Here is a 12,023-nt window from a genome sequence, read left to right as displayed (position 1 = left end):
GCCCTGGCCCTGACCCTAAAACATCCCTAACCCTGGGCCCTGGACCTAACCCTAAAAAAACCCTAACCCTGGGCCTTGGCCCTGACCCTAAAACAACCGTAACCCTGGGCCCTAGCCCTGACCCTAAAACAACCCTAACTCTGGGCCCTTGCCCTGACCCTAAAACAACCATAACCCTGGTCCCTGGCCCTCACCCTAAAACAGCCCTAAACCTGGGCCCTGGCCCTGACCCTAAAACATCCCTAACCCTGGGCCCTGGGCCTGACCCTAAAACAACCTGAACCCTGGGCCCTGGCCCTGACCCTAAAACAACCCAAACCCTGGGCCTTGGCCCTCACCCTAAAACAACCCTAACCCTGGACCTTGGCCCTGACCCTAAAACAACCCTAACCCTGACCCCTGGCCCTGACCCTAAAAAAACCCTAACCCTGGGCCTTGCTCCTGACCCGAAAACAACCCTAAACCTGGGCCCTAGCCCTGACCCTAAAACAACCCTAACCCTGGGCCCTGGCCCTGAGTCTAAAACAACCCTAACACTGGGTTCTAGCCCTGACCCTAAAACAACCCTAACCCTGGGCCCTGGCCCTGACCCTAAAACAACCCTGACCCTGGCCCTGACCCTAAAACAACCCTAACCCTGGGCCCTGGCCCTGAGCCTAAAACCCTAAACCTGGGCCCTGAACCTACAATAACCCTAACCCTGGACCCTGGCCCTGACCCTGAAACAACACTAACCCTGGGCCTTGGCCCTGACCCTAAAACAACCCTAACCCTGGGCCCAGGCCCTCGACCCTAAAACAACCCTAACCCTGGGCCCTGGCCGTGACCTTAAAACAGCCCTACACCTGGGCACCGGCCCTGACCCTAAAACAACCCTACACGTGGACCCTGGCCCTGACCTTAAAACAACGCTACCCCTGGGCCCTGGCCCTGACCCTAAAACAACCCTACCCCTGGGCCCTGGCCCTGACCCGAAAACAACCCTAACCCTGGACCCTAGCCCTAACCCTAAAACAACCCTAACCCTGGGAACTGGCCCTAACCCTAAAAAAACCCTAACCCTGGGTCCTGGGCCTGACCCTAAAACAACCTGAATCCTGGGCCCTAGCCCTGACCCTAAAACAACCCAAACCCTGGGCCTTGGCCCTCACCCTAAAACAACCCTAACCCTGGACCCTGGCCCTGACCCTAAAACAACCCTAACCCTGACCCTTGGCCCTGACCCTAAAAAAACTCTAACCCTGGGCCTTGCTCCTGACCCGAAAACAACCCTAAACCTGGGCCCTAGCCCTGACCCTAAAACAACCCTAACCCTGGGCCCTGGCCCTGACCCTAAAACAACCCTAACCCTGGGCCCTGGCCCTGACCCTAAAACAGCCCTAACCCTGGGACCTGGCCCTGACCCTAAAATAACCCTAAACCTGGGCCCTGACCCTGACCCTAAAACAACCCTAACCCTGGGCCCTGGCCCTGACCCTAAAACAACGCTAACCCTGGGCCCTGGCCCTGACCCTAAAACAACCCTAACCCTGGGCCCTGGCCCTGACCCTAAAACAACCGTAGACCTGGGCCCTGGCAATGACCCGAAAACAACCCTAACCCTGGGCCCTGGCCCTGACCCTAAAACAACCCTAACCCTGGGCCCTGGCCCTGACCCTAAAACAACCCTAACCCTGGGCCCTGGCCCTGACCCTAAAACAACCCTACACCTGGGACCTGGCCCTGACCCGAAAACAACCCTAACCTTGGGCCCTGGCCCTGACCCTAAAACAACCCTAACCCTGGGCCCTTGCCCTGACCCTAAAACAACCCTACCCTGGGCCCTGGCCCTGACCCAAAAACAAACCTAACCCTGCGCCCTGGCCCTGACCCTAAAACAACCCTAACCCTGGGCCCTGGCCCTGACCCTAAAACAACACTAACCCTGGGCCCTGGCCCTGACCCTAAAACAACCCTCACCCTGGGCCGTGGCCCTGACCCTAAAACAACCCTAACCCTGGGCCCTCGCCCTGAACCTAAAACAACCCTAACCCTGGGTCCTGGCCCTGACCATAAAACAACCCTAAACCTCGGCCCTGGCCCTCGACCCTAAAACAACCCTAACCCTGCGCCCTGGCCTTAAAACAACCCTAATCCTGGGCCCAGGCCCTGACCCAAAAACAACCCTAACCCTGGGCCCTGGCCCTAAAACCCTAACAATGGGCCCTAACCCTAAAACCCTAACCCTGGGCCCTGACCCTAAAACCCTAACCCTGGGCCCTGACCCTTAACCCTACTAACCCTTGGACCTGACCCTAAAACCCTACTAACCCTGGGCCCTGACCCTAAAACCCTACTAACTCTGGGCCCTCACCCTAAAACCCTAACCCTGGGCCCTGACCCTAAAACCCTAACCCTGGGTCCTGACCCTAAAACCCTAACCCTGGGCCCTGACCCTAAAACCCTAACCCTGGGTCCTGACCCTAAAACCCTAACCCTGGGCCCTGACCCTAAAACCCTAACCCTGGGCCCTGACCCTAAAACCCTAACCCTGGGCCCTGAGCCTAAAACCCTAACCCTGGACCCTGGCCCTGAGCCAAAAACTCTAACCCTGGGCCCTGGCCAAGAGCCTAAAACCCTAACCCTGGGCCGTGGCCCTGACCTTAAAACCCTAACCCTGGGCCCTAGCCCTGACCCTAAAACCCTAACCGTGGGCCCTGACCCTAAAACAAGCCTAACCCTGGGCCCTGACCCTAAAGCAACCCTAACCCCGGGCCCTGACCCTAAAACAACCCTAACCCTGGGCCCTGACCCTAAAACAACCCTAACCCTGGGCCCTGACCCTAAAACAACCCTAACCCTGGGCCCTGACCCTAAAACAACCCTAGCCCTGGGCCCTAACCCTGAAACAACCCAAAACCTGGGCCCTGACGCTAAATCAACCCTAACCCTGGGCCCTGACCCTGACCCTAAAACAACCCTAACCCTGGGCCCTGGCCCTGACCCTAAAACAACCCTAACCCTGGGCCCTGGCCCTGACCCTAAAACAACCCTCACCCTGGGCCGTGGCCCTGACCCTAAAACAACCCTAACCCTGGGCCCTCGCCCTGAACCTAAAACAACCCTAACCCTGGGTCCTGGCCCTGACCATAAAACAACCCTAAACCTCGGCCCTGGCCCTCGACCCTAAAACAACCCTAACCCTGCGCCCTGGCCTTAAAACAACCCTAATCCTGGGCCCAGGCCCTGACCCAAAAACAACCCTAACCCTGGGCCCTGGCCCTAAAACCCTAACAATGGGCCCTAACCCTAAAACCCTAACCCTGGGCCCTGACCCTAAAACCCTAACCCTGGGCCCTGACCCTTAACCCTACTAACCCTTGGCCCTGACCCTAAAACCCTACTAACCCTGGGCCCTGACCCTAAAACCCTACTAACTCTGGGCCCTCACCCTAAAACCCTAACCCTGGGCCCTGACCCTAAAACCCTAACCCTGGGTCCTGACCCTAAAACCCTAACCCTGGGCCCTGACCCTAAAACCCTAACCCTGGGTCCTGACCCTAAAACCCTAACCCTGGGCCCTGACCCTAAAACCCTAACCCTGGGCCCTGACCCTAAAACCCTAACCCTGGGCCCTGAGCCTAAAACCCTAACCCTGGACCCTGGCCCTGAGCCAAAAACTCTAACCCTGGGCCCTGGCCAAGAGCCTAAAACCCTAACCCTGGGCCGTGGCCCTGACCTTAAAACCCTAACCCTGGGCCCTAGCCCTGACCCTAAAACCCTAACCGTGGGCCCTGACCCTAAAACAAGCCTAACCCTGGGCCCTGACCCTAAAGCAACCCTAACCCCGGGCCCTGACCCTAAAACAACCCTAACCCTGGGCCCTGACCCTAAAACAACCATAACCCTGGGCCCTGACCCTAAAACAACCCTAACCCTGGGCCCTGACCCTAAAACAACCCTAGCCCTGGGCCCTAACCCTGAAACAACCCAAAACCTGGGCCCTGACGCTAAATCAACCCTAACCCTGGGCCCTGACCCTGACCCTAAAACAACCCTAACCCTGGCCCCTGACCCTAAAACAACCCTAACCCTGGGCCCTGACCCTAACACAACCCTAACCCTGGGCCCTTACCCTAAAACAACCCTAACCCTGGGCCCTGACCCTAAAACAACCCTAACCCTGGGCTCTGACCCTAAAACAACCCTAACCCCGGGCCCTAACCCTAAAACAACCCTAACCCTGGGCCCTGACCCTAAATCAACCCCAACCCTGGGCCCTGGCCATGACCCTAAAACAACCCTAACCCTGGGCCCTGACCCTAAAACAAACCTAACCCTGGGCCCTGACCCTAAAACAACCCCAACCCTGGGCCCTTACCCTAAAACAACCCTAACCCTCGGCCCTGACCCTAAAACAAGCCTAACCCTGGGCCCTGACCCTAAAACAACCCTAACCCTGGGCCCTGACCCTAAAACAACCCTAACCCTGGGCCCTGACCCTAAAACCACCCTAACCCTGGGCCCTGACCCTAAAACCACCCTAACCCTGGGCCCTGACCCTAAAACAAACCTAACCCTGGGCCCTGACCCTAAAACAACAATAACCCTGGGCCCTGACCCTAAAACAACCCTAACCCTGGGCCCTGACCCTAAAACAACCCTAACCCTGGGCCCTGACCCTAAAACAACCCTAACCCTGGGCCCTGGCCCTGACCCTAAAACAACCCTAACCCTGGGCCCTGGCCCTGACCCTAAAACAACCCTAACCCTGGGCCCTGACCCTAAAACCCTAACCCTGGGCCCTGACCATAAAACCCTAACCCTGGGCCCTGACCCTAAAACCCTAACCCTGGGCCCTGACCCTAAAACCCTAACCCTGGGCCCTGACCCTAAATCCCTAACCCTTTGCCCTTACCCTAAAACCCTAACCCTTCACCCTTACCCTAAAACCCTAACCCTTCGCCCTTACCCTAAAACCCTAACCCTAACCCTAGTGAGCCTAGACCACACATTGCACTCCAGCCTGGGTGACAGAGCATGACTGTGTCTCAAAAAAAAAAAAAAAAAAAAAAAGACAGAGAAAAGAAAGCCAACAAGACACCATTAGGCAAACCATTGTCAGGTTATGGGAGTTTGAGAAGGAAAGTAGAGAAAGGAGAAGAAAGCTTATTTAAACAATGGCTGAAGACTGCCTAAATCATGGGAAAGATTTAGACATCTAAATCCATGAAGCTTAAAGATTCCTAAAGAGGTTCAAACCAAATAGATACTCACCAAGTCACAATATAATCAAATAGTCAAAAGTTAAAGAAACTTTGCAGGTCAGGACAGAATCGAATAATACATTCAAAGTGCTGAAAGAAAAAAAGTGCCAGCAACTAATACTATGTCTGACAAAGCTGTCCTTCAGAAAGAAAAAAGAAATAACGTGCTTCCTCGACAAACAAAGCTGAGGGCATTCAGGACCACTAGGTCTACCTTAAAAAAATGCTTAACGGAGTTTTTCAAGTAAAAATGAATGAAGTTGGGAGCAGTGGCTCATGCCCGTAATCCCATTTTGGGAGGCTGAGGTGGGTGGATCACCTGAGGTCGGGAGGTCAAGACCAGCCTGGCCAACATGGCAAAACCCCACCCCCAGTAAAAATACAAAAAATTAGCCAGGTATGAAGGCCACTGAGATCGTGCCACTGCACTCCAGCCTGGGTGACAAGAGTCAAACTGCATTTCAAAAACAAAAAAACAAACAAAAAAAACAAAACTTGAGGCCTGGCCTTCTGCTCCTCTCCAACCCCCACTTCTCTGGGCCCAAGCCACCTGGGCTGAGGAGGGGGTGAGGTGTGAGCCCCTGCCAGGAACTCCCTGCCCGGACCAAGTACTCGGCCCCCAGGCCTGCATTCACTGAGGCCTCCCGTGGCGTCAGCATGTTCGTGTGGAGGAATGTGGAAGGTCACTCTGTGGCCGTGTTCCCCTGGTACTCCATCCCCTTCCTGACCCCTCCCTGCAGCCACACGAGGCCCAGCAACCTGCCAGTTACTCAGTGGCCTCCAACCAGAGAAAACAACCTGCCAAGTTGGCAGCTGTTGCTCATGAGCATCCACCAGGTGGCACAGGGAGTGTTGACCCTGGGCGGCCCCCTGGAGCCACCTGCCCTGAAAGCCCAGGGCCCGCAACCCCACACACTTTGGGGGTGGTGGAACCTGTTAAAAGCTCACCTCCCACCAAGGAGGAGGAGCCCTGGGCCCCTCAGGGGAGTCCCTGCTGGACAGAGAGACAGAGAATGACCATGATGATGCTTTCCTCTCCATCATGTCTCCTGACACCCAGTTGCCTCTACCACTCAGATGATGTCAGGCCCAGTCCCTCAGTGCCCTGCGCAAGGAACAGGACTCATCTTCTGAGAAGGATGGACGCAGCCCCAACAAATGGGACAAGGACCACATCGGTGGCCCATGAGTGGCGGTCATGATCTTCAGCAAGCGGCACCAGGCCCTGGCAGGGTGCACCAGGGTCACTCCAACCAGGATATCCGGACCGTCAGCCAGATGCTGACTCTGGCCCAAAGACTTCTACTCAGTATGGAGCTCCAGGCCACTTTGCAGCCCCTGGTGAGGGAGGTGTACATACCATGAATTGTGCGACCTTCAGAGCTTTTCACTTTTCGGAAAATAGCTCCTGTTGGGGCTACAAGATGGAGTGTGAAGAGGGCCTTGGGCCACAGGGAGGTGCCTGTGGACTAGGGGGAGTTCATGCACCCCTTCTTTCCCCAGAGGGGCTGGACTCAGGTGAGTATGGGGGTGGGGGCTCCTGCACTTTGACACAGGCAGTGGGAGGGTTTTCTCCCCATTCCCTCTGCACTCCCAACTTGAGCTATACTTTTTAAGAAAGTGATTCACCCTGCCTTTGCCCCCTTCCCCAGAACAGAACACGTTGATCATGGGCGATATTTTTCATTGTGCCAAACAGTTGCCATGACCGTCATTAAACCTGTTTAACACCAAATAATAAGGAAAATAAAATAAAAAATTCGGGCTTGGTGCAGAAACTCACCCCAAATAAATCACCTACCAAAATATTTACATAATGGTGGAAATATTCCAAAATTCAATATTTTGGGATTTATACACAAAAGATAAACAAATTAGAGGCCAAGAGGCTGCCAGAAGGGAAAAACGGGGCCTGGGAAGGCCGTTGTGAGGAATGAGCTGGGCCTAAAGAGGCCACTGGCAGGCGGGAGCTGGGCCTGCCGAAGCAGCCGAGAGGCAGGAGCTTTGGACTCGGGAGGCCGCAATGAGGCGAGAGCTAGCTGGGCATGGAGAGTCCGCTGTGAGTCCGCTGTGAGTCCGGGCCCGTGCAGGCCTTCGAGAGGCAGGAGGCCGGGCCTGCAAAGGCCCACTGGAGGTCAAGTTCTGGGCCTGAAGAGGCCACCAAAAGTCAAAAGCGGGGCCTGGGAAGGCCGCCAAGAGCCATGAGCTGGTCTGGGCTGAAAGAGGCCACTGGGAGGCAGGAGGAGCTGGGCCTGGAGAGGCTGACTCGAGGAAGTTTTGCACCTGGAGAGGCCACCGAGAGGACGGAGCTGGGCCCGGGGAGGCCGACTTGCTGCTCTTCCGGGCCCAATTCCAGGCCGACTTGACGACGACTTGGGCCTGCTGGGAGCTGGGCAGGAGCTGAGTCCAAAGACGTTGTTGGGAGGCCAGAGTCAGGCCTGGAGACGCAGCCGGGAGGAAGAGCTGGGCCCGGAGAGGATGCCGGGAGGCTGCAAGTGGGTCTGGAGAGGCCGATTTGAGGAGGCCCGGCCTCCGCCTCCCGCATGGCGGCCTCTGCAGGCACAGCTGTTTCTCCTGACTGCATCTCCCGCCTCCCAGCAAACAAGCTTTTTTGGCTCAGCTCCCGCCTGCGTTTGTAGACCCCGAAGTTTCTGCAACCAAGCTCTTCAGACCCACATCCCACCTCCCAGTACCTGAACAGTCCCAGCTCCGGCTGGAGAACAGAGTCTGTAGGCCCTGCTGTTGCCTCCCAGGGGAGTCTCCAAGCCCAGCTCTCGCCCCACCACGACCTCCCAGGCCCAAGTCGCTGCCTGCCTCACAGCAGCCCGCGTGCGACCCTGCTCCTCCCTCACGGTGGCCTGTTGAGGCAGGGGCTCACGCTGACCTCTCTCACCGTGGGAGGGGCCGGTGTGAGGCAAGGGCTCACGCCGACCTCTCTCAGTGTGGGAGGGGCCGGTGTGAGGCAAGGGCTCACGCCGACCTCTCTCAGCGTGGGAGGGGCCGGTGTGAGGCAAGGGCTCACGCCGACCTCTCTCAGCGTGGGAGGGGCCGGTGTGAGGCAAGGGGCTGACGCTGACCTCTCTCACCGTGGGAGAGGCCGGTGTGAGGCAAGGGCTCACGCCGACCTCTCTCAGCGTGGGAGGGGCCGGGGTGAGGCAAGGGGCTCACGCTGACCTCTCTCAGCGTGGGAGGGGCCGGTGTGAGGCAAGGGCTCACGCTGACCTCTCTCAGCGTGGGAGGGGCCGGTGTGAGGCAAGGGCTCAGGCTGACCTCTCTCAGCGTGGGAGGGGCCGGTGTGAGACAAGGGCTCAGGCTGACCTATCTCAGCGTGGGAGGGGCCGGTGTGAGGCAAGGGGCTCATGTTGACCTCTCTCAGCGTGGGAGGGGCCGGTGTGAGACAAGGGCTCAGGCTGACCTCTGTCAGAGTGAGAGGGGCCCGTGTGAGGCAAGGGGCTCATGCCGACCTCTCTCAGCGTGGGAGGGGCCGGTGTGAGGCAAGGGGCTGACGCTGACCTCTCTCACCGTGGGAGGGGCCGGTGTGAGGCAAGGGCTCACGCCGACCTCTCTCAGCATGGGAGGGGCCGGGGTGAGGCAAGGGGCTCACGCTGACCTCTCTCAGCGTGGGAGGGGCTGGTGTGAGGCAAGGGCTGACGCTGACCTCTCTCAGCGTGGGAGGGGCCGGTGTGAGACAAGGGCTCACGCTGACCTCTCTCAGCGTGGGAGGGGCCGGTGTGAGGCAAGGGCTCAGGCTGACCTATCTCAGCGTGGGAGGGGCCGGTGTGAGGCAAGGGGCTCATGTTGACCTCTCTCAGCGTGGGAGGGGCCGGTGTGAGACAACGGCTCAGGCTGACCTCTGTCAGAGTGAGAGGGGCCCGTGTGAGGCAAGGGCTCACACCGACCTCTCTCAGCGTGGGAGGGGCCGGTGTGAGGCAAGGGCTCACGCCGACCTCTCTCAGTGTGGGAGGGGCCAGTGTGAGGCAAGGGGCTGACGCTGACCTCTCTCACCGTGGGAGGGGCCGGTGTGAGGCAAGGGCTCACGCCGACCTCTCTCAGCATGGGAGGGGCCGGTGTGAGGCAAGGGGCTGACGCTGACCTCTCTCACCGTGGGAGAGGCCGGTGTGAGGCAAGGGCTCACGCCGACCTCTCTCAGCGTGGGAGGGGCCGGTGTGAGGCAAGGGGCTCACGCTGACCTCTCTCAGCATGGGAGGGGCCGGTGTGAGGCAAGGGCTCACGCTGACCTCTCTCAGCGTGGGAGGAGCCAGTGTGTGGCAGGGGCTCATGCCTCTGGGCAGGGTACCAGAGGCATGGGCATCAACAGGCCACCGTGAGGGAGGAGCTGGGCCGCATGAGGGCTGCTGGGAGGCAGGCAGGGACTTGGCCCCGGGTGGCCGCCGTGAGGGCAAGAGCTGGGCCTGGAGAGGCCCCTGGGAGGCAAGAGCGAGACCTGCAGAGGCCGTTCTCCAACCATTGCTGGGCCCGTACAGGCCACCGGGCGGCAGGAATGAGGCCCAAAGAACTTGGCTGGAGAAAGTTCGGGACCTACAAAGGCGGTTGGGAGCTGGGCAGGAGTTGAGCCAAAAGAGCTTGCTTACTTGCTGGGAGGCACGGCCGGGAGATGCCGACTTCAGGACAACTTGGGCCTGCAGAGGTCACCGGGAGGCCCAAGCTTGGCGTGGAGGAGCCCACCGACCGGAGACCATTTGGGGCCTGCAGGTGCCATTGGAGGGCAGGAGCTCATCGTGGAGGGGGCACCGTGAGGCCTGACCTGGGCCTGGGGAGCTTGGCTTGATGAAGCTGTGGGCCGACCAAGGACGCCAGGAGATGGGTAGGCACTGAGTCCAAAGAGGTTGTTGAGAGGCAGGAGTCGGGCCTGGAGACGCAGCCAGGAAGAGGAGCTTGGCCCGGAGAGGACGCCTGGAGGGTGCAAGTGGGTCTGGAGAGGCCGACTTGAGGAGGTTCTCAGCCCGGAGAGGCCGCCGGAAGGGAAAAACTGGGACTGGAAAGGCTGTTGTGAGGAATGAGCCCCATGGGCCTGAAGAGGCCACTGGCAGGCGGGAGCTGGGTGTGTAGAAGCTGCTGAAAGGTTGGGAGCTTGGCTTGGGGGGTCCACAGTGAGGCAGATGCTGGGCCTGAAGAATCTGCTTAAAAAGATTTAAGCACATTTACATTTATTAGGCACTTTATTTCCATTATTACATATATATAAATATATATACATATTATATATCCAATATATCATAAAATAATTATACAACTCACCATAATGTAGAATCAGTGGGTGTGTTAAGCTTGTTTTCCTGAAACTGGATGGTCCCACCTGAGCGTGATGGGAGAAAGTGACAGTTCAATAGGTACTAGATACTCATAAGCACAGCGCAACCTAGATCCCTCACATGCACGGTTCACAACAGGGTGCGTTCTCCTATGAGAATCTAATGCTGCTGCTCATCTGAGAAGGTGGAGCTCAAGCGGGAATGTGAGCAAAGGGGAGTGGCTGTAAATACAGACGAAGCTTCCCTCACTCCCACACTCGACACCACTCACCTGCTGTGTGGCTCCTTACGGCTCCATGGCTCAGGGGTTGGGGACCCCTGCTCAACTGCATCCAAAGCGACCCTTCCCACACCAGTCTTCATAGTAGTCAAGGGCAGCAACCACTTAGCTCCCAAGGCATGTGCCTCAGCTGGCATTTCGTCACAATCAACAGTAAGTGGTAGCTTGAGTCATTGTGAGGTCACTTCCTTGAAATCACCCTAAACCTGGGCCTGACCTTAAAACCCTAACCCTGTGCCCTGACCCTAAAACCCTAACCCTGGGCCCTGAGCCTAAAACCCTAACCCTGGACCCTGGCCCTGAGCCTAAAACCCTAACCCTGGGCCCTGGCCAAGAGCCTAAAACCCTAACCCTGGGCCGTGACCCTGACCTTAAAACCCTAACCCTGGCCCCTGGCCCTGACCCTAAAACCCTAACCGTGGGCCCTGACCCTAAAACAAGCCTAACCCTGGGCCCTGACCCTAAAACAACCCTAAACCTGGGCCCTGACCCTAAAACAACCCTAAACCTGGGCCCTTACCCTAAAACAACCCAAACCCTGGGCCCTGGCCCTGACCCTAAAACAACCCTAACCCTGGGCCCTGACCCTAAAACAAGCCTAACCCTGGGCCCTGACCCTAAAACAACCCTAACCCTGGGACCTGGCCCTGACCCTAAAACAACCCTCACCCCGGGCCCTGACCCTAAAACAAGCCTAACCCTGGGCCCTGACCCTAAAACAACCCTAACCCTGGGCCCTGACCCGAAAACAACCCTAACCCTGGGCCCTGACCCTAAAACAACCCTAACCCTGGGACCTTACCCTAAAACAAGCCTAACCCTGGGCCCTGGCCCTGACCCTAACACAACCCTAACCCTGGGCCCTGACCCTAAAACAAGCCTAACCCTGGGCCGTGACCCTAAAACAAGCCTAACCCTGGGCCCTGACCCTAAAACAAACCTAACCCTGGGCCCGGGCCCTGACCCTAAAACAACCCTCACCCCGGGCCCTGACCCTAAAACAAGCCTAACCCTGGGCCCTGACCCTAAAACAACCCTAACCCTGGGCCCTGACCCTAAAACAAACCTAACCCTGGGCCCTTACCCTAAAACAAGCCTAACCCTGGGCCCTGGCCCTGACCCTAAAACAACCCTAAACCTGGGCCCTGACCCTAAAACAACCCTAACTCTGGGACCTGGCCCTGACCCTAAAACAACTATAACCCTGGACCCTGGCCCTGACCC

At 57.9% G+C, this 12,023-nt stretch overlaps 1 protein-coding gene across 5 annotated transcripts in view; it reads right to left on the bottom strand.

The window, feature by feature from the left end:
• Positions 1-12,023, bottom strand: part of LOC101144552 (inactive rhomboid protein 1) — a 43,653-nt gene that overhangs the window by 9,120 nt on the left and 22,510 nt on the right. The window contains exons 1-3 of one of the 5 annotated variants that reach the window (XM_063695369.1): positions 10,791-11,017; positions 10,506-10,563; positions 6,195-10,384 (exon numbers count right to left, since the gene is read on the bottom strand). The exons of 2 other annotated variants lie outside the window; for them this stretch is intronic. In XM_063695369.1, the coding sequence (XP_063551439.1) occupies positions 6,195-6,290 (96 nt within the window). In that variant the 5' untranslated portion in view covers positions 6,291-10,384; positions 10,506-10,563; positions 10,791-11,017. Of the gene's footprint in view, positions 1-6,194; positions 10,385-10,505; positions 10,564-10,790; positions 11,018-12,023 lie in introns of those variants that run through there. 2 more of the 5 variants (XM_063695371.1, XM_055380036.2) reach the window with 2 other exon arrangements.

The sequence above is a fragment of the Gorilla gorilla genome, chromosome 11 (assembly GCF_029281585.2).
Source record: "Gorilla gorilla gorilla isolate KB3781 chromosome 11, NHGRI_mGorGor1-v2.1_pri, whole genome shotgun sequence".
Classification (NCBI taxonomy): domain Eukaryota; kingdom Metazoa; phylum Chordata; class Mammalia; order Primates; family Hominidae; genus Gorilla; species Gorilla gorilla.
Note: the sequence above shows the minus strand (reverse complement) of the source record. Positions and strands in the feature narration are given on the sequence as shown.